The 23132-nt window shown below is 41.1% G+C and overlaps 1 protein-coding gene across 3 annotated transcripts in view; it reads right to left on the bottom strand.

Annotated features, from left to right (window-relative positions):
- Positions 1 to 23132, bottom strand: part of SLC25A36 (solute carrier family 25 member 36) — a 58389-nt gene that overhangs the window by 14744 nt on the left and 20513 nt on the right. For all 3 annotated transcript variants that reach the window (XM_039488237.1, XM_039488235.1, XM_039488236.1), the window contains 3 exons: positions 22379 to 22549; positions 8834 to 8911; positions 3921 to 4021 (listed from right to left, as the gene is read on the bottom strand). In XM_039488237.1, coding sequence (XP_039344171.1) covers positions 3921 to 4021; positions 8834 to 8911; positions 22379 to 22549 — 350 coding nt within the window. The remainder of the gene's footprint in view (positions 1 to 3920; positions 4022 to 8833; positions 8912 to 22378; positions 22550 to 23132) is intronic.

Raw genomic sequence — 23132 nt, 5'->3', positions numbered from 1 at the left:
TAAGCTTTAAGTTACATTGAACATTTTCTTAAAGAGTGAAGAAGGTACCTTAACTTCTTCTTGCTCCTAAAATAGCATGTACAGAGGACAATTCTTCCACTCCTTGTTTAAACTTTTAGGATCAAATTCTAACCTCAGCTACATGCACACAACTTTATTTGAAATCACTGGAACATAAACACATGCTTAAATGCTTTGCCAAATCAAGGCTCTAGGCCTTAACAAATTTTGTACTGCGCAATATACTGCTAGGCAATGAATAAAGTTCTTTTCTTGAGCCACAGCTAGAGGTTATATTCAAGGAAAATTAAAGACAAGTGTCTTGAATTCTCCTTAAAGGAGGATATATATACCAAACCATTGGTTTTTTATTATTTATTATTAATTATTATCTATGACAAATCAATGGATACATCATCATTTCAGAAGACAAGCTGCACGGTACAAAAGCAGCATGTGGGTCTTTAAATTTTAGAAGCTTTTTGTACAAAAAAGTACCACCTGAACAGAAAAAGTGTACTACAGTAACTCCTCACTTAATCGTCCCGGTTAAAGTTGTTTTGTTGCTGATCAATAGAGAACATGCTCATTTAAAGTTGTGCAATGCTCCCTTATAAAGTCATTTGGCAGCTGCCAGCTTTATTCACTGCTTGCAGAAAGAGCAGCCCATTGGAGCTAGTTGGTGGGGGCTTGGAACCAGGATGGACAGACAGCCACACTATCCGCTCCCTGCTCCCTATGGGGCAGCCGCCCAGCAGGCTATCACAGGAGGGCACTATAGGGCTCAGAACTGAGGGAGCTTGCTGGCAGTAGATGCTTTCTCAATTTGCTAATCTACTTAAAAAGGCAATGTATTTAGAGTGGTGTCAGTGTACTTAAAGGGGCAACATGCATCTCTCTCTCTCTCTCTCACACACAGGGTGTGTGTCTCTGACTCTCTATGCCATGCTGTCTCCCCACTCCCTCCATTCGTGCTGCCTTGTAGAGCGTGAGGCTACATTAACAACGTGTTAACCCTTGAGGACAGTTAACCCTTGAGGGCTCAGCCGAGTGCTAGTTCATCATTTAGCAGCAAGGCATTCCCTGGGAAATATCCCACCATCTCAACCAAGCTTCACAATCATCATTGCTGTGTACAGTTTTAAATTGTTTGTTTAAAACTTATCGTGTGTACACACACACACACACACACACACACACATTTTTGTCTGGAAAAAAAAAATTCCCTGGAACCTAATCTTTCCATTTACATTAATTCTTATGGGGAAATTGGATTCACTTAACATCATTTTGCTTAAAGTAGCATTTTTCAGGAACATAACAAAAACGTTAAGCGAGGAGTTACTGTATGTGAAATCACTTAATTCAGTTTACTACTGAAACCAATGACAGCTACAAAAAACGTATATATCTAAGTTGATCAATTTTACTATTTGGTGGAACAAGTAATTTCTCTGATTATCATATAATTTAAGAAAATAATAATAAGTTTTTAATATGAGACAATTTCAAGAGGCTAACAAATTAGTACTTAGAATTGTAAACCTCTCTATCCCTAGGATTTACTGCATTCTTTATTTTCAAGTTACTCTGCATTGTACGGCAATACAAATCTTGCAGGCAAAATTGTTAATAGCTGATTTTAGTGCATTTTCTCAAAGACGTTATTAGAATTACAAAATGACAAGGTTAGCATTTTTCTAGCAGCTATGTTAAATTTTAACCATGGCCCTTTATAGTAGTTATCTGACTAATGCCTAATGTACTAGAGATTATTCATATTTAGCAAAGAACTTTGTTTTACATGGCTTCTAGAGAATTTCTAGAGCATACTGAACTAGGCTATTTCAAGAAAGAAAGAAAATTTGCTACCTTCAGTATGAATCTGCATGGGGCATTCAGTTTCACCAACCATGTGGTTTAGGTGCATAACTGCAAAGCTAAACGTTAATGCTCATCAGTACTGCATGAGTAAGTACGCTGATACAATAATGTCAAGAAAACAGCCACAGAAATGGGAGAAAGTGTTCTCAGTAATTAAACTGGTGTACAATATGCACCTCCAAATGTAACCACAAAGAGGCAGACTGTTATTAAGGCTCAAAGATGTTCATCCAGCACCCGATAATCATGAAGGCAATTCACAGTATCAGCCTTTGGGGTAGGAAACAAAGTCAATGAACAGATACAAAACTAACTGACAAACCCAGAATCAGTATCTGCATGCGGATTGGGAAAATTGCTACTGTATATATTTACAGAGGTTCTTTTCATCAGGAAGCAATGAGTACAAGAACATCCAAAGATAAGGGATATTCAGAACCTACATTTATTTGCAGGATTGCATACATTATATATGTGGTCTTCAATTAAAAAGAAAAAAAAAAGATTGCTAATCCATTTTCATGTCTTCAGCTCCTTGTCAAGAGAAAAATAACATTTCTTTAAAATTCTGAAGAAAAAAAGAACACAGGTAATCGAAAAAGCTTTAACATAAGGAGGGTCTCTGAAGCAGTTAATTGATTGGGATGAACTGTAATTAAGTTAAGTTTTCTTTGTTCTCTCTTCCTCTTCAATCCTCCTCACCCATAAAACCCACAGCGATGTGATGCAGAGATACTTTATTACCTCCAGGAAGGCATTAGTTCCATGCCTTTTCTATTTTTAAAAAACCTCAAACTACTGGCCTTAGGGGGCACCTCATTCGATCATGGGAAGATTAAACTTCACTACTATTTATCTCTCTTGGATTTCTGTGTGGCACCCATCACTGTATTACATAAGCACAGATCTAATGCCACTTTGGTCTCCCATCTAGATACTGAATTCTATGTGCCACAGTCAATTATCTGCTTTAGGACATTCTAGGGTTTTCCACATTGATCCACTGGTCTATTAACTACACATTTAACTGCACTACACATTTAACTGCACATTTGATATTCTTAAAGCCCAAAACATAGACAAGCAGTATCATATATTGGTTACATAGTTTGGTGTGAGTTAGCCAATTTCATTTCTGTTATGCTTAAGCAGCCAAAGTTCAGCCCTAAAATATGCATAGAATAAATAGTATTTTTAAAATAATTTTTTTTTACTACATGTAAATATGAGGGGCATCATGAGCAGCAGGTATGGTCTGGCAGGTGATATTTGTGCTTCCCCAACACAATTTTGCCAACCTGACTTTTCATAACCCTGGTTTACTACCCCCAAATAGAGATTACGAACCAAGTAACACTGAGTGGCAGCTCTGTTGCGCCAGTGGAAATACTTTAGGGACTACATTTAAAATGACTGATCCATTTCATTCTGGATCTATCCACATCTGATTCTATAGTTTCAGAGGTGCTAGGCCAATATATTAATGTACTCTGCAATCTAATTTCTAATCCCTCTTCCAAACCACAATCTGGATTATTTAACACTAACGTAAACTTGAAATATTTTAGCATTTGAACATGGGACAGATGTACACTTTACCAGGACCTATCAGCATATTTCAGAGAAGTCAAAAAACATGTAGCATATTAAAAAAGTTGTAACAAAAAAAGCAAGGGAAGGGGGAAAGAATACATTTTTGTCTCCATAATTTTACAGTAATGTAGAGAACATTGTTTCTATTTTGCTAAGCAAAAATAATTACCAAATGCATGCCAGTTTTCCTAGAGAAGCTTGTTCACGCATACACAGCTACAGACACCCAACAACATAAAAGGCAAGTTTTATGCATTTGTTTTCAAGCTGGCTTCCCCATTTAATACTGGGGGGGAGGGGAAAGAGGCACCTGCACAGATTATCTAGCTACTACATCCAGAATCATTCAGGCACTTCTTATTTTTACAATTTCACATTCATCATAGCCTCTCAATCATTAGCAAGCCTCTAGAAAAAGAGGGCAAAAAGTTACAGATCCTTACCTGCCACTCCAGCTGAAATCATGTGTACCTGGGTAGAGTCTGGCTCAAAAATATTGTTCAACTTTTCCTTGCAATTTGAGTAAGCAGCAAAGTATATTGCTCTAAAATTAGAATAAGATTCAAGTTATATTATTGTATCTTATACTCAGATGTACCTACAAGTAGTGCTAATGCATGAGAGACACAGGCTTCATTATACTATTTACTGCAAGCAGATGTTAGCTAATCACTAAAATATACTTGCTATACAAAAAGCTGTTCAAACCATAATTCTGCAAAGCAGTTAGAATATTTAGGAATGGTGAAACAGAATTAAGAAAACAATTAAAGGAACGGGGTCAGTTTACAATCTTCATATCTCATTACTTCTGTAATGCATCCAGTCTCCATGGACTTCAAAGAGAGAGGAGGTGAGTACGCATAAGAAGAGTTTGTGAACCTGGAGTACTAAAGTCTCTGGGTTATGCTGAGTGGCAATGCTTTGCTTAATTTGCAGATGGAGTTGTTACTGTAGACGCCCCTAACAATGCAGTGTCAAGCAATGCTGTCCGTAAACCCATTTTAATGGCATTACCAAACAGGGTGACCAGACGTCCTGATATTTAGGTGTTTGTCCTGCATCCTGACCGATCTTTGGTCGGGACGCAAATCTGTACCAATGTTTCGCTCCGCCAGCAGCACACAGCATTTTTTTTTTTTTTTTGCTGCTCTGCCGGCAGAACAAGTAAAATGTTTGTAATTGACATGTAAGATTTGCCTCAGGGTGGCAAGATACAAGTTTATTTCTGGCTTTGAGTTGCTTTATTAAAACGCATGAATTTTACATGGTAAACTGGAAATACCACCTTTCCAGCTTCCAATCTTCTCTCCTTGTTCAGTTTTGTTTTAACCTCTCAGAATAAGTGTTTTAACTTTCTAACTGAATACGTGTAAAAGAAATGAAGAGTGGCAAAGACTTTTTGTAAATTTGCATCAAATACAAAGTTATATATAAAACTGTGTTTATTAGCATCTAAACTAATTTCTTTATCAATTAAAAAGTTGCTGTTCGCTTGTTACAACTACAAAACTTATTTTGTAAAAGAATAGAAAACACATGCTTACTGACATTTTTAGGTTGGTGATAAGGCTTGTGCATTTTTAAATAAATACATAAAATCTACAGGAGTGAAAATATAAACATTAATTTAACCTCATTAGTTATGCAAACATGTTTTTCTTCCCAGCAAAATGATAAAGTGCTTGCTTTATGCGGTGTAATTTTTTTAAATGGGATTTGAACCCAGTTGAATATGCTGTATATGTTATGAAACAAACTTCTTTACAGCTTATTCAAACAAAGAACTGCTGTTAAAGCCACTTACCAAATGCTTAATTGAAACAAACAGTATTTGATCAAAGCTGATGACTGGAAAAAAACATGATGTGCTAATTTATAAAGCTAAGCACATTACCAAGTGGACAATTCTAGCGAGAGCACTGGAAAAAACAAGCTACCGTATTTGAGCCCCTTTTTGAAAAAGAGAACTTTGCAAAGTAACCCATGTAAAATTAATGTATAGCAGAGATGCATTTAGAATTAATTTTGTGAACACATGAAATAGTTTTATAATACTTGTCAGGTTGGGGCGTGAAAGTAATTAACACTACAGGCTCCATTACTGCCTACCAGAATTTATGGTATATGAGTGGTGTACATGTTGGGTCTGTACAATAAGGTCAGATCGAAAATATGCCACTAAAAATTGTGCAGGAAAGGACAGCCCAGGGGTTGGGATGCCAGCCTGGGACTTAAAGACTTGAATTCAGTTCTCTACTCTATCACAAACTTCTTGAGTAATGTTGGGCAGAGAGTTGTGTCAATTCCTCATCTATAATATTGGTTTATAGCATTTCCCTAAAACACAGTGGTGGTGTGAGGATAATTCCATTAAGGATTGTGAGGTGATCAGCCATTTACTCTACAGTGTGCAATAGCTATAAAGTAGGCATTCCTATTGGGTAGAGCAAAAACTTTTTAATTAGGTCGGTCTGTGAAGGGAAATTTTTGAAAGTGTGGAAGAATTAAGCTATTCAAGCAAAATCTAAGCATTTAATTAAAATAAGACCAGAGTACCTTCAAAGAGTTGCTAGTGTCTCATGAAAACTTGATGAAACAATTCTATTTAGAAACAACTCTTTCCTGTATGTGTGATATTTTCAAATTTTAATTTCTCATTTCTTATGAGGGATATTTGCATGAAAATAGAGTCTGTTTCTGCAGTGCTGATCTACTCCTGTAGCTGATTAGGACATTGCTCATGACAACGGAAGCCAATTACATGGTCATTCATGACATGAAGTGGATAAATAAGCAACAGAACAGATTCTTTCTTGTACAGATACCCAGCAACAAAATAAGGTAAAAGGAAATAAAGTGAACTGTTCCCACACATCAGCTCGTTAACAGAATGACATCCAAAGCTTTCCCATGAGGCACGAGTGAGCGTTTAGGGACAAGACAACCTCCCCGACATTTTCAGGGTGACTTCAGGACTTAAAGAGAGACTTTCAATTTCCAGTTTGTACAATTCTAATTACAAATCTTCATTCTCCCCTCTTTTGAATTCTTATACAAATTTTAGCAGTTGGTATCTTGAAAACAGTTGGAGCTAAAAACTTATTAGCTATAAGTTTACACCCAAGCAGATGTAGAGAATTCTGCTCCCAATAATCTTGTCAGAAATTAAGTGAGGGCAATCAAGGTCATAATCAGAATGATGCAATTTTACATTCCAGTATCTCACAACCTGTCTGGATAAGGAATGCAAAGACCAGTAAGAGTCCTTACGGGATCGGTAAACTTTTGCAAGCACTGGTGCTGAATTTGTGATCAGAACAAAACAACATAGTATTCTGCATTAAATAGACTTTTTTCTGCAAGTTTTCAAAATGTTTAAAGTCATTTTAATAGCTATGAAGGAAAATATACATTACAAAGTGTCCTCTGATTTTTTAAATTTGTTTAACTTTGGAAGAGTAGGAAACAAATTGCTCTTTTAACTTCTTGTTCCAGGAGACTGCATGACAAAGTCCCTAAAAGGATTTTGGGAACTAGTAACTCACAATGGAAGCCAAATTAGCACAATGTGCTAAGTTTATTCTTGGGGTAAAAGCATGAAGTCACACAAAGGATAAATTTTACCTAACACATTTACAGCAGTATTATGATCCTTAGTTATACTAAATAGTGAATTAGAAAGAATAGCTTATTCATCTGGGTTCATTTTGACAGGTCATGAAAGATGCCACATCCACATTCCACATGCAGCATGCCAAAGATCTACGCAAGTATTTATTCACATGACAGCAACTCATATGTCTGACAGTGGTACAAGCAAGGGCAGTAAGGATAATAAATTGTCTGCAGGGTTATAAACTCTGAGAAAGGGTTAGGGCTTAATGACTAGATTTTCAAACACACCTAAAGGGATTGTGCTCCTAAATTCTTTACACAACTTTGGAAATCTTCCCGTAAAATGTCGGAAAGGAAACAAAAAGGGGACTCCATAACTATAAGAGAGTAGCAGGCTCAAAAATAGACAGAGGAGATGAGCTGAAGCTAAGAATGAATGGAGTTTAGGAGAAGCATCTTTATGCAAAGCAACAAAGAATCCTCTGGCACCTTATAGACTAACAGACGTTTTGCAGCATGAGCTTTCGTGGGTGAATACCCACTTCTTCGGATTCGGATTCACCCACGAAAGCTCATGCTGCAAAACGTCTGTTAGTCTATAAGGTGCCAGAGGATTCTTTGTTGCTTTTACAGATCCAGACTAACATGGCTACCCCTCTGATACTTTATGCAAAGGGAATTAATATGTGGAATGGACTATAAGACAGCACTAGGAAGATGTAATTGTAAATACATAGGGGACATCTACTGAAGGCAGCCATATGGGTTAACCACACAGCCTACCATCTATTTTGAAATGATATTAGGGTCTTTTCCATCCATTAATTATTATTAATAAACATTTTAAAAGAATCTCAGCTTCTGTTTAAGCTTACTCAAAATATGGGGCTTGAGTCTCTCCAGCAGGTGCAACTGCACAATGCTGTGCCTACCAAGACAGGTACATCAACAGAAGCATTCACCCTTGAAGGCGGCAAATGTCAGCATCATTACTGCCCTCCCATCAGATTCCAATGGGTAGGGTAGATTTAAGTTCCAACACAGGCTCAACAGCTTTCGGCCGTGTGCCCTGACACTGCTCCTGCACTGGCAGGTCCCACCAATTCCTTGGCTGCTTTAGCTGGCTCTTGGACCAGGTGAAATGGGGGTTGCAGACAGTTTGCATTATTGTGCCTTTCCCCCAGTGGACTTTCCATTCCTGGAGGCCCAAAACCTGTGTTTCACTAGCAGATCTCAGGGAATGAGTCAGGCCCAATGTATTAGGAGTATTTTTCCCATTGTCCTCTTGAAGATTTCAAATGTATATTTAGTTACTACCTTACATCATAGGAAATGGTGCCCTTGTTTTTAATCTCAGAGTCACATACTCATCATAATGCACATGTACATCCCTGCAAACTGGAGGTGAGAATACTGTATACCTCACTGTGCACAAAACTGGGCATGAGAAAAGTTCAGAAATGGGCACTATCAAATACTGCTGGGGATACAGAGATGCAGCTCTGGAAGTTGCTCAGTAGGGTTTGGCAGTTGCTCTGTAGAGGAGTGGCCTAACTGGTTTCTCTCAAATTTAGAAGTTACACAAAGGGGAAAAAAAGTGGTCTTACTACTAAATATTTCCACATCAGATGTAACAGTTCACTTGAAGGAAGTCCCCCATGCCTTAAATCTTGACATATACATGATTAAACACTAGACTAAAATTACTTCACTTATTGAACATATTGTTAGATTTTACCTGGAAGGAGCAACGCCTACCAAATTAGGACCTAGCCCTCTAAACAGAGAACGAGGACCTTCCTTTTGCAAGATCATCCTGGAAAACAAAAAGTGATTTTGAAACATTAAATATACATTAGAAGTGTATAACTGGCCTACATAGTAGTGCTATAGTTTAGTTAAATTTAAGGTTTGCTCATGTTTTACGTACAAACTAATTATTCTTTTTAACAATTCAATACTGTAACTGCAAACTAATCAAATTTTCCTAAAATATGCACAAAAAGTGACTTCAATTCTTTATACCATCATTGCTATATTACACATACACTTCTCAGTTTCACTTCTCATTTTCACAGATCATCCTAGAGGCTCAGCAACATATAAATGTTTTCTTCCAGCTACAAAAGGGTCCTTTTAGTAAATGAATCCAAATGTCTACCGTCTATTATTACTGCTAGACTATTCACCTTGCTGTAGATTCCTGTGTATCGTTTTAAGAATGTGGGACCAAACATTTAATTTTATTGTTCTTTTCTCCCACAAACCCCTATCCCCAAACAAAATACTACGCCTGGGGAGGTTCTTGAGAAAAATACACTCTAGAAGAGTTTGACATGGCAATTCCCAACAGCCAAAAGGTTCTGATTTTATGGATAAATTAACTAGTTAATATCACCAATCTAACCAAGGCAAAAATCAGATGCAAGCCACTCCCTGCTCCTCAAACAGACAAACAAAAAACTCACCACAAAACAAACAAGCAAACACCAACCTACCATCTCTGGTTATTTCAACAAAATTTTTCAAGACACACAACAAAATAGTATGTTCAAACTATAAATTAAAATATATGCGGAAGCTTACAGGAAAATACCACATTACATACAAAAATGCTAACACCGCCTTCCCTCCAGCATACAATTTAAATTAGTATTTTTTAAAAATGTATTATATGTTTCATTAGCACAACAGGATTGCTAGCAAAATACAAGTTGTCTAAAGTGTGAAAAAAATATTGTTAGCGCTCAAAAGATTCAGAGCTGTTCAGTCTTCAGCCTATTTTTAACTTAACTTTGTGTTTGGAAAATGACAAATACTAATTTTGGGCCTGGGGCTCCCCTGCCATAATATGAACAGAGACAGATAGGGCAGATACGCTGGAGAGCATGCAGCTCTTCTGCATACCCTATTCCCTTCCCTCAGTCTCCAGAAACTCCTCTCCTACCATACTGCAGGGTTAAGGCTCAGCAGTTGTGGGGCCAGATTCTTCTTTGATTTGTATATCCCAAGTATTCCCAATGAAGTTACTGGGGTGTAAAGCCAGGTTAAATAGGAGCCATTTCTCCTACCACTAGGATCATTCCTGCAAGATGCTCAGCATTTTGACCCCAACCCAGGAAAGTCTTTTAGCATGTACTAAACTTTAATCACATGGATAATCACACTGACTGCAATGGGACTATTCAGATTTAAAGTTAACCAGAGGCACAAGAGAGTTTTGTTAGATTGGGAACAAGGCATTCAGCATCTTGCAGGATTAAGCTCATTATCAGCACAGCTGTGGGAATAGTGTTGGTGGAGGGAGACCACCACACTTTTTTGATGGACTTGCAAAGGAATGGACAAAAAATACTGAGCAATAAAGTGATACTTCAAATTAATTAATGTCAATATATCAGAATTTTGAATACTTGTCCCCCATAGGGTTGTGACTTTTAAGGCAGGCCAAATGACACAAGGTGTAGGATAGCACAGGATTTGTCCCAATCTCTTGACATGGTAATATATCTCTGAACTTCCATATTGTTGACCATACCAAAACTATTTAAGCCTAAACCTTGATGCTAATTTCAGGGCTTGCTTCAAAAAAAAGCAGGGAAGATGCAAGTATAACCTCAGAGCCACTGCAAACCCCCCTGGAGGTTCACATTTTTAAATGATTTTTTTTAAACCGCCAACAAGCAGTGGGGCCCCTTGATGATCAAAATACAAAAGGAGCGCTTAAAGATGATAAAATCATTGCGGAGAAACTAAATGGATTCTTTGCTTCAGTCTTCACGGCTGAGGATGTTAGGGAGATTCCCAAACCTGAGCTGGCTTTTGTAGGTGACAAATCTGAGGAACTGTCACAGATTGAAGTGTCACTAGAGGAGGTTTTGGAATTAATTGATAAACTCAACATTAACAAGTCACCGGGACCAGATGGCATTCACCCAAGAGTTCTGAAAGAACTCAAATGTGAAGTTGCGGAACTATTAACTAAGGTTTGTAACCTGTCCTTTAAATCGGCTTTGGTACCCAATGACTGGAAGTTAGCTAATGTAACGCCAATATTTAAAAAGGGCTCTAGAGGTGATCCCGGCAATTACAGACCAGTAAGTCTAACGTCGGTACCGGGCAAATTAGTTGAAACAATAGTAAAGAATAAATTGTCAGACACATAAAAAAAACAAACTCTTGAGCAATAGTCAACATGGTTTCTGTAAAGGGAAATCATGTCTTACTAATCTATTAGAGTTCTTTGAAGGGGTCAACAAACATGTGGACAAGGGGGATCCGGTGGACATAGTGTACTTAGATTTCCAGAAAGCCTTTGACAAGGTCCCTCACCAAAGGCTCTTATGTAAATTAAGCTGTCATGGGATAAAAGGGAAGGTCCTTTCATGGATTGAGAACTGGTTAAAGGACAGGGAACAAAGGGTAGGAATTAATGGTAAATTCTCAGAATGGAGAGGGGTAACTAGTGGTGTTCCCCAAGGGTCAGTCCTCGAACCAATCCTATTCAATTTATTCATAAATGATCTGGAGAAAGGGGTAAATAGTGAGGTGGCAAAGTTTGCAGATGATACTAAACTGCTCAAGATAGTAAAGACCAAAGCAGATTGTGAAGAACTTCAAAAAGATCTCACAAAACTAAGTGATTGGGCAACAAAATGGCAAATGAAATTTAATGTGGATAAATGTAAAGTAATGCACATTGGAAAAAATAACCCCAACTATACATACAACATGATGGGGGCTAATTTAGCTACAACGAGTCAGGAAAAAGATCTTGGAGTCATCGTGGGTAGTTCTCTGAAGATGTCCACGCAGTGTGCAGAGGCGGTCAAAAAAGCAAACAGGATGTTAGGAATCATTAAAAAGGGGATAGAGAATAAGACTGAGAATATATTATTGCCCTTATATAAATCCATGGTACGCCCACATCTCGAATACTGTGTACAGATGTGGTCTCCTCACCTCAAAAAAGATATTCTAGCACTAGAAAAGGTTCAGAAAAGGGCAACTAAAATGATTAGGGGATTAGAGAGGGTCCCATACGAGGAAAGATTAAAGAGGCTAGGACTCTTCAGCTTGGAAAAGAGAAGACTAAGGGGGGACATGATAGAGGTATATAAAATCATGAGTGATGTTGAGAAAGTAGATAAGGAAAAGTTATTTACTTATTCCCATAATACAAGAACTAGGGGTCACCAAATGAAATTAATAGGCAGCAGGTTTAAAACAAATAAAAGGAAGTTCTTCCACAAGTTGACTGCGCGCTGCGTGAAGAACTCCTTACCTGAGGAGGTTGTGAAGGCTAGGACTATAACAATGTTTAAAAGGGGACTGGATAAATTCATGGTGGCTAAGTCCATAAATGGCTATTAGCCAGGATGGGTAAGAATGGTGTCCCTAGCCTCTGTTCGTCAGAGGATGGAGATGGATGGCAGGAGAGAGATCACTTGATCATTGCCTGTTAGGTTCACTCCCTCTGGGGCACCTGGCATTGGCCACTGTCGGTAGACAGATACTGGGCTAGATAGACCTTTGGTCTGACCCGGTACGGCCTTTCTTATGTTCTTATGTTAACTCGATGTTGCAATATAGGACATCAAGCTTATCAGTTTAGATATGCCGTTCAATATAGACAACACTTTTCAGGCACATTTCCTGTTCAAAACTGATATCCAGGTTAACAACAAGAGAATTAGTCAATTCTGCAAACTCACCTGTTGCGTAAAATGCCCCTGTCTGGAAAGGTTTCAAAAGATTAGTTGAATGTGCATGGTTAGACTAAGTACAGTGCTCAAGTGGATTTCAAATCTATTCTGAATACCAACATTTGAAAACAGTCGAATTCTGAGCAAGTGTGTCCACTCCATCACACTCCTCTGGTTAGGATGACTGATGTCCGATTTTATGGGGACCGTCCCAATATTTAGGGCTTTGTCTTATATAGGTGCCTATTACCCGCCACCCCCTTTCCCAATTTTTCACCCTTGCTATCTAATCATCCAACTTCTGCTACAAAACAGAACCAAAAATTTAGATTAAAAAGTTTATAAAAATAAGCATCTGTGTTCCATAAAGTTATAATGGCATTATATAATCACAATATCTCTTGGTTATGAGGTATACGAGCATTCCTAGATGTTTGACAACATTTCAGCTTCATGCCCAAAACAGTTAGTTCTCCTGCGGAAATTCTGCCCCAAATTTAAAGTTCTGTGCCAAAAAAATAAAAATTATGCACACAGTATTTTAAAATTCTGCAAATCCAGGAGAATTAGGTGTGGGTGGGCAGGCTCATCCCAGTAGGATCAAAGTGTGGAGGGGCTTAGTGTGGGGGGGATACAGGTGTGCTGTGAGAGGTTTCTGTGTGGGCGGCTCGTTGGGGGGCCTGGGTGCACAAGTGCTCACTGAGGGGGTTGAAGGTGCAGGGGCAATGGGTCTCTGCAGGGGAGCCAAGTGAGAGCGGTTGGCGCTCAGTGGGGATGGGTCTGGTGTGGGAGATGGGGTTCAGCAGGGGATATGGGTGTGGGGCTCAGTGGGGGTTGGAGGTGGGGTCTTGGGGTTTGGTGGAGGTCGGGTGTGGGGTCATGGGGTTTGGCAAGGAGTCTGGGGGGCTCAGAGGAGGGGTCTGGCTGCTAGGGGAGTAGGACTTGATGGGGTGGGGGTCCAGGTGCAGCTGGTTGAGGCTCAGTGGGGTCTGGGTGTGCAGGACTCATCCTGGGGGGTGGGGGGGGGTCCAGGTGTAGGGGGATAGGGTTTGTCAGGATGACTGTTCAATGGGCCTCTTAACGGGGAGACCCAGCTGCTGCCAAGGGGACGCCGCATGCCAGGTTCCTGCTTCCCCCTGTGATTCCTGTCTCCTTTTCTTCCCCATCTCATCCCCCTCCCCCACTGCCTCATGCCCTATCCCCCTCCCTTCACTCCTACGTTCCCCTATTTCACCCCCCCTCTTCCCCACACCTCCTCCCCAACCCCCTTACCTAACCCCACCATGGGCACTCACTGTTGCACAGAAAACAGGAAGGCCCCCAGCACCCAGAAGTGTAACACAACTGACACTAGGACCCAGGAGGCGGCGTTCAGCTGCAGAGTCAGCAGAGCCCAGATGCAGCCTCCTTCAGCTGGGCAACTATGCACTTGCAGAAATGAAGGGGGCCAGGGAGAGTGGCAGGTAACCTCGTGTGCCAGCCCAAGCCTCGCCTGTTAGGAGGGGCAATTGCGCTTTCCTGATGTTTTCTGCAGGGAAGCATGAGCATTCTGCTGGGGTGAGGGGCGTTCCGCAGAATTTCCCCAGGAGTAAGTTAGATGTGATTTCACAATCTCTTAAGTGCTCAACTGAAATGACTGGAGTGCTAGCCACTTTCCAAAAATACTTTGCAAACCACAACAACAACATATACTTAAACAAATTTGCCATGTTAAAAGAATTTCCAAACACATTGAAGGATTTCTATTCCTACAAGCTGGTCTGCATGGACCAACACTTGTGGTCATGCAAAGTCCTCCTGAAGTGGCTCTGCACACATTCATCAGTAAAGGACAGATGGAAGGATCTCAGCCTACAGCAGGGGTCAGCAACCTTTCAGAAGTGGTGTGCCGAGTCTTCATTTATTCACTTTAATTTAAGGTTTCGCGGGCCAGGAATACATTTTAACATTTTTAGAGGGTCTCTTTCTATAAGTCTATAATATATAACTGAACTATTGTTGCATGTAAAATAAATAAGGTTTTTAAAATGTTTAAGAAGCTTCATTTAAAATTAAATTTAATTAAAATGAAGAGCTCCTCGGACTGGTGGCCAGGACTAGTGTGAGTGCCACAGGGAGTTAACCAGTTATTTAAAATCAAAACATAAGCTATTTTATTTTAATCTCATCTGTGAGATGAGGCCATGTTCTCCCTCCCCCTCCCCCCAGGTTCTAACAGGAAGTCCCATCCTTACTGATGAGATAACCCCAGGGAGAGGAGGCACATATGCATTGGCCTCTATGGCTGCCTCTTACAGCAGCAGGAGCCTGGGAAGATCTGTATAGTGTCAGGCAGGGGTGTAGATATAAGGTTAGTTTGTACATGATTCTGACTAATTTTTTCACAACACAAGGTCGGCCATGCTAGTTGCATTTAAAGGACATCATGAATTTGAGGGAAAAAAAATACTTCTGTCTGAATAGGTTATAGCTGCTAAAAGAAAAAGACTACACACATTTCTCTCCTTTTTTAGTTTGTTTATTTCATGCATTTGAGCAAGTCATGGTTTTGCCTGTATACTCAGGGCCAGGTTCTGCAATCTCATCTGTACAGACAGACCCTTACTCCTGTAGAGAGTCCCACTGAAGCCAATGGGGCACTAGACAGGTGTGGGGGTCTGCCCAGAGACCAAAATGCAGAGTCAGGGCCTTCGTCATTGCTCTACATAAGGGACCCTTATAAATATTAACAAGAAATCCACTATAAACTGGTAACAGGATTATTAAAAAAATCCCACCACACAGCATGTTGGTAGGCAGAACAGTTTAGTGGATATAGCATAAGATGGGAAATCAGGAGACCCAGGTTCAATGACTTCCACCAACTTGCTCTGTAACCTTGGAGGAGTCACTTTACCCTCTCGGTGCCTCTGTTCCCTTCCTAGCCTTTATCCATTTAAAACTGGCAGCTCTGTAGGACAGGGACTGCCTCACTGTGTGTGTGTAGATACTACTTGAATACAAACCAAGAACAGCGTATTATTTTAAAAGGCTGTCCCATCAGAAACTGGATTTTTTTTTTAGTTAATTTAAAAAAAAATAATAAAGTTGACAATCTCTCTTTAAATTTCCACTCGGTAGTGCTTCTGTGGCTTTTACTCAGGCTTTCATCTGAGGAGAGCAAGAATAGGATCTCTGGAGAGCTATCCTGGGAGTCTAAATTCAATTACTTATATATACACACACACATACACACACACCCAGTGGGAAATGTGTGCATTTGGACAAACAATAACTAAAGCTAGATTGAAACTGCTCTTGTCATCCATTGATAAAAATCAGCTTAAAATATTTTGGTAAAAAGCATATTTTAGAGAGCTACATCAGGGATGACCTTTAAGGAATATTGTCAACTTAACAACTCACATTTCTTGCTGAAATTTTTAACTACCCACTACAGTTATTTGTAACCCTAAGATGACAATCACTGAAATGAGGGGAGGGAAATATTTCATTATTATTTTTTATTTAACTTATGCAAATGACATCACATTGTGTCTAGTCAGTTTTACTGTTTCCTTGAAACACAGTTTGTCAGTTTTCCCCATTGTTTGGGTGGGCTTTTCACATCGCAATTGGGGAGAGGGGAAAAAAAACAAACAAAAAATACCTTAAAAAATTGGAAGACAAAAGTACTCAGGGACAGTTCTAATAACTTAAACTACTTGTAACCCAATTTAAAAAAAAAATGTATTAGATTTCAAGTTGACTGTATCTCTTAACATCCAGTCAGATGAGGTTTACAAAAGCAGAGTGAACAATCCCACAAAATCTGAGTTACTAGCAAAACTAAAGCTAAAGGTAAAGTTTCAATATTTATAGCACTTTCAAATTTTAGCAGAGACCTTGAGTAACTGTGGCACTATGGGCTCATTATGTAAGGCAGCGGTTCTCAACCTGTGGCGTAGGGACCATTTCTAAGAGGTGTGTGCGAAAGACAGACTGAAAACTGATGGAAGAATTCAACTATATATACAGATAACAGGTTTCCAACAGGGTCCACACCTCCAATTGAAATTTAAGGGCCAGCAAAAGAAAAGGCTGAGAACAACTGCTGTAAAGTACAGAAGTCAATGAAAATGGAAGGTGCACAGAACTTCTTGACATCACAACCTAGGCATCTGCTACTCCCGAGGGCATTCTCTGCCAAAAAATTAAAAATTCTGTGCACAATATTTTAAAATTTTGCAAAATTTGTCAAATAAATGTGGAGGCTCCAGCATGGCATTGGGAAGCACAGGCCACTGGCTGCACAGAGGTGGGATATCACCGTGCACCTCCTACCCCACCCCCCAGGGCACAGACTCAGCAGTGAGCTGCACCCAACCCTGACACAGTGCAAGGACTGGGCCTGCCCCAGAAACTCTCCAGGGCCCTGCCCCTCTGTGCCAGGTGCACCAGGTATGGGCAGGCAGGCTCAGCAAGGCAGGATCCAAGTGTGGAGGGACTTAGTGTTGGGGGAGGGGTCCAGATGTGGATTGAGAGGGTTCTGTGTGGGGGTTCTGTGTGCACAGGGGCTTGTTGGGGGGATTCTGGGTGCAATGGTGAGGGCCCTCTGCGGGGCCGATGAAGGGGATTGGGACTCAGGGGGGGGGAACAGAGCTCAGCAGGGGGTCTGGGTGTGGGGGCCACAGAAGGGGGATCCAGGTGCAGCTGGTTGGGGCTCGGTAGGGTGGGGTCTGGGTGGCTCATTGTGGTGGTCCAGGTGCAGGGGGGAGTGGGGCTCGTCAGGGGGGTTCTGAGTGTGGGAGGAGGGAGAGAGGCTAGACAGGAGGGTCTGGGTTTGAGGTCCGGATGCACGGCGGCTGGGCGGATGAGGCAGCAGCGCCTTGTACAACGATCCCTCCCCCTGCAGCTGAGGAGCGATGGGTGCAGGAAGCAGGGGGGGGGGGGGCGTGAAGGGGAAAGGAGTTTGAAGAGCTTCCTGCAGCTGGGGAAGAAATCTGGCCCCAGATGCCATGCAAGGGAAGAGGAAGTCCTGTCCTCGCCAGCCCAGCTGGGACTAGCAGCTGAACCTGGGGCAGAGCTGAAGTCACCAGCTAAGTCTTCCCCAGTCCAGCACCCTGCCCCACAGTGATTTACCCCTCTGCTGGCTGCCCTGGGCACCTGAAACATATTGCTGGGGAGGGTCGCATGACTGCTCTTGCGGATTCCCTTTTTCTGCAGGGAAGCAAAGAAATCTGCGGGGGGGGGGGGGGGGAACATAAATTCTGCACATGTGCAGTGGTGAAGAATTCCCCCAAGAGTAATCTGCATCTGATGTCACTTAACTCACAAGTAAGTGTATTGAGCAACTGCATTGCACCAGTTTTTTTCCCCACAGGTGTCAGATAATAATCAGACTTGATGTCTGCCAGACATAGCATGCTAGCAGAACAGAAGACAGAAATCAACCCCTAAAACTAGAAGGAAATTTTAAATAAAAGAAAAGTAACCACATGTTAAATATTTTAATGTCTTAAGACTTCTGACAACACACAAAGAAGCTCCAGTATACACTGGTGCTTTCTTGGGGCAATCAGGCTCAAGAACAAAAACATACCTAGGTTTATTAAATATGGGAAATCACAAGTGAGGCTCCAAGTTCACTAGCTGTGTGTGCTAGGCACAAAAAGAAACTAAGTATGCTAAATTGAATTGATATATCTATAAAATGTAACCCAAATTATTCCAGTACTGATCGCACTTTAAGGTACTTTTTAAAAATCTGCTATTATCCATTTTAAATTTGGCAACAATTTTTAGATTTTATTCCCTATAGATCAGGATCAGTTCCAACATGTTCTAAAGCAGCAGTTTGCAACCTTTTTCTTTCTGAGCCCCCTCCTCTAAACGTGTTATAAAAACTCCATGGATCAGCTGTGCCATGACAACTGATTTTCTGTATATAAAAGCCAGGGCTGGCGTTAGGGGGTACAAGCAAGGCAATTGCCTGGAGCCCCTTGCCACAGGGATAACTATGAAGCTAAGATGCTCAGGCTTTGGCTTCAGCCCCAGGTGGCGGGCCTCAGGGCCCCAGACTTCAGCCCCATATGATGGGGCTTTGGCTTTCTGCCCTGGCCCCCAGCGATTCTAACACTGGCCCTGCTTGGAGGACCTCTTGAAACCTGATTGGACCTTTGGTTGAGAACCACTGTTCTAAAGAGAAGCAAGCTCATGTAAAGCACATAAGAACTATTGCATTAACTTAATTGCTGACAGCGAACAAAAGAGGAGGTTTACTCTTTGAATGATAAATGTGAAAAAAATGCATTGCTAATAGCTATGCAATTAATAGTCAAAAAGTAGTTTGCCTATGATACTGTTTGTCACATTCACAAAACTCATTGGGAGCAATGGGTTATGGACATGTAGAATCTGTTGGCTGTATACGTGCAGATGCCAAACTATTTAAAAGTACACGTTAGACATGGAGGTTCTTTTGAAAATTGAGTTGAGTAGTTTGTAAATATTGTCATATTGCTTGACAGAGTGAATTCAATTAATTTAACCATATATAGCCAAGCTAAGAATATATTTTATATAATTCCTTCTACTGATGAATGCTCTAGGATTGACATCTCAGACTCGTGAGCCTTCAGATTTACTATATTGTCAGAAACGGGTTTGTTGAAATCTCTCAGAGGTACAGGACAGGAACACTCTTTTGTGAGTCTCCCACTTAACACTCCTTTGCCCACCTTCTCAAGGTGCTAAGAGAAAGACTACAGCACTAGAGCTCTGCTCAAGCCTAATTTTAAAGCCCAAGGTGCACCCAATGCTGACCTGAGCACAACCAACCCATACCTGACCCAAGAGTGTCGAGTCATTTTCAGACCAACCCAAACTCAACAGCCTTCCCCTGAACCTGCACGACCTTGGGGCTCAGCCTGGTGGGGCCTTCCCACTCCCCACACCCTATAGCCACAATCTGTCTCCAAACACCTCCTACCTGGGGGGTTGGTACAGTGGCAGCTGCATGCTTTGATCCTGGCTGCCACTGACACGTCACTGCACCGTGTGCGCGCTATGGAGTGGTGGAGTACACATGTAGAGCACAATGAGCTGGTGGTGGCTGGCAGGAGTGGGGCAAGCAGCTGCCACTATGGCGAGCCCACAGGCAGGAGCAGATGATCAGAGATGACCTGACCCAACCCAATCACAATACTAATAGTTGGATACCATTGGGTTCAGGTCAGGTTGCAAGGCTTTACAGAGGACAGCAGTTCATCGCTTCTTGTCCACACCTCAGTCCCAGAATTGTTCTTTCTATGCAACTTATGAACATTAGCGTCAATTACAACTTTTCCATGGAATTATCCTTAAATTGAGACTCTGCCACATAACCCACCTAAGAAGCTGAAAGCTCTAGATTTTACCCCTGGAGGAATTCTGTGCCACTGTGCAATGCAGAATTTTGCAGAAATTAACCTTGTGTGTGCAGAATTTCCTTCCCCCCACAGAAATGGCCTGCAGTGCTGCTGGCCACCACTAGGGGTCACTGGACCCAGCAGAGCCCAGCTCACACATAGAAGACACTACCAGTGGGATGAGGAGGGAGCTAGAGGGTTCCTGGAAGCTGTAGTTCCCAGCACACACTGAGGGAGGGAGATGGTGGTGTGCAGGAAACTCCATGCAAACCTGAGACCAAGCATCTGGCTGTTTCTCTCTCTGGATCCCTGGGCACGAATGTCTGGGCTCCGCGGGGGGTGTGTGTGTGTGTGTGTGGTGTGTGTGTGTGACGACATGGCTGGGCTCAGAGGGAGAGGGGGTGTGGATATCTGGCCAAAGGGGGATCCCACGGCTGAGCTCTGGGGGAAGAGGGGACGTGGGTGTACTGGCTGGGGGAGGGCACCATAGCTGGGCTTGGGGGGGAGGGCAGGGAGAAAGGGAGCAGAGAAACAGAAACTGGGTTGTCATGATGTTTTTTGTAACTCTCTACTTCGGGGGAGGGGGGGGGAAGAGAGAGGTGGGTGTGTGGGTGTGGGTGTGGGTGTGGGTGTGGGTGTGGGTGTGGGTGTGGGTGTGGGTGGTGAAAGACATACTTGCTGACAGATATTTTGAAATAAATTACCAAAATAAACTGAAACTGGTTTGATTACATAGTGTTATTTTGACAAATAAGATCTGCAGAATTTAAAAATATTGTGTGCAGAATTTTTAGTTTTTTGGCACAGAATGTCCCCAGGAGTAAGATTTAGATGCAGCCTACCTGTTACTAGCCTAAGACATGAAGGGTGAAACTCTGGCCTCACTGAAGTCAGTGGCAAGACTCCCATGGTCTTCAACGACGCTACAATTTCACCTGTAATATGTAGACCAATAATCAAGGAAGGAACATCATTCATTTATAAAATAATTAAGAACTGGACAGTATCAGAGGCCCAGTCTATCAAACTGGAACACTGCTATCACTCATCCAATAGCAGCAGCACCACCACCATTTGATGCTAGAGACTACTCTGCTGCCCGAGGTTAGATTCAGGGTTTGGGTCCTATGTTGTTTCACCCTATTTGTTCATTCAGAACTTGGGTTTTCTTGCTAAAAGAGTGGAACCTTCCAGGTATGATCCCTTTCAGGTACGTATAGCCATCTTTTGATAAACTGATTTGTAGGCAGGGATAAAAAAAATACTGCTATTCTGAAATTTAAAGTAATAAATGTAAGGCACATCCTTGACACAAATGCCACCCATTCCCTACCAAATTTGAAGTTCTTGCTCCACAATGTGAGGTCGCTAGAAAAGTTTTCCAGAATTTTTTATTTTTATTTTTTAATGTGTGCAAAACAACATATTTTTCCCAACCTGAGACAGACACCCAAGTGTGGAAAATTCAGCACAAGTAGTTAAAATTTTGCAAAGCTGTAAGCAAGTGAAAACAGGATCATAGAAAGGGAAGTGTCAGGCAACCTCAATAATACACCTATAACAGAAAGTGTTGGGAAATTGAATAGCAGCTTTCCAGATCTTGGCAGAAGCAGGGTAGAGATTCTTCAGCTGCTCTCTAACCACCATGAAGTTTTTGGTTATCAGAGATAAGCAGGGGAGAAGGAAACATGGTTATCCCTTGTCCTAAGTCATGTTGTATTAAGGTCCTGGACTCCTCTCTGGGTCAGAAGCTCTTTGGCTATCAAAGTCATCTGAAAAATTACAGGGAAACAAGGGTTCTGACTGGCTATCAAGGTCATTGAAAACATTCTTGTGCCAAAAGAATGTCATAAGAATAAAATGCATATTTAGGAGCATTCTGTACCATTTGATACAGTTTTGCATTTCTTAGGTATAAGAATCAGCTCTTCTGGGGCTGAAGGTCTAGTCTGATCTTATTCTCTCACAGTGTGATCAAACGTTACATTCAGATAACTATTTATGGAGCGGAGACTGTAGCATGACTACATTGTAAAGAACTTACATTCAAAAACCTCAGCGCACAAATCAACTACGTTTTAGAAGGCAAAAAGTTAGGGGTTGTCTGACATTATCTCTAAAGAAAAAACAATAATGCCCCATGAAAATTAAAAAGGATCAGAAGAACAGGAACATGCAGATAGTACTCACTTCAAACAATGGAGAGGCCCAGGAGATACTCTAGTTACTCGATTGACACTAGCACCATTCACAGTGCTGAGATGAACTTCGGAGATGTAGAGAGTAACAGAGGAGGACTGCAGCCGTGTTTTCACAACTTCTAGTGGACACGTAAGAATTGCACCAACAGTACCCCCACATCTGCAAAAAGAAATAAGATTCTAAGCCTTGAAAGAACTAGAAAGGTCATTACATTACCTAAACAGAAGATGGCTCAGGATCATGGCGATGGAGAAGCTAACAATTATCTGAATTCATGATAGTAGTGTAGTTATTACTAATGTGCCCTTGAACTAGTGACACTGGTTAATCAATTTCTCTTTGTTAATCCCACAACTAAGAGTGAAAATTTTAATTGCCAAAACAAGTAACTCAGATTGGTGCAAAAGTGCACTACCTTTAATGCATGCAGTTCAACTCTGCTCTGGAAGGTATCTAAAATGTTTAGCTTCTTATGGTTGAAACTTAACCTTCTCTTCTTAATTTTTGGTGCATTCCTGATCAAAACAAAGCTGTTAACATTCCCAGTGTGAAAAACTGGAGGGTGTATATGAGGATATGTACACAATACATTAGCACTATATACAGATAATTGGAGGGGAGGTAAAGAAAGCAGTAAGGCAAAATGTTAAGAGCTATGTTATTCCAGATTATTTCAAAACTCCGCTTTAAATTTTGGCAATGGTAGCAGGAAAAGCAATAGTCGTCTGACAATTTACTGGCT

This window comes from Mauremys reevesii, linkage group 9 (assembly GCF_016161935.1).
Source record: "Mauremys reevesii isolate NIE-2019 linkage group 9, ASM1616193v1, whole genome shotgun sequence".
Classification (NCBI taxonomy): domain Eukaryota; kingdom Metazoa; phylum Chordata; order Testudines; family Geoemydidae; genus Mauremys; species Mauremys reevesii.
The sequence above is the reverse complement of the archived record's forward strand: the minus strand, read 5'-3'. Positions and strand labels throughout refer to the sequence as shown.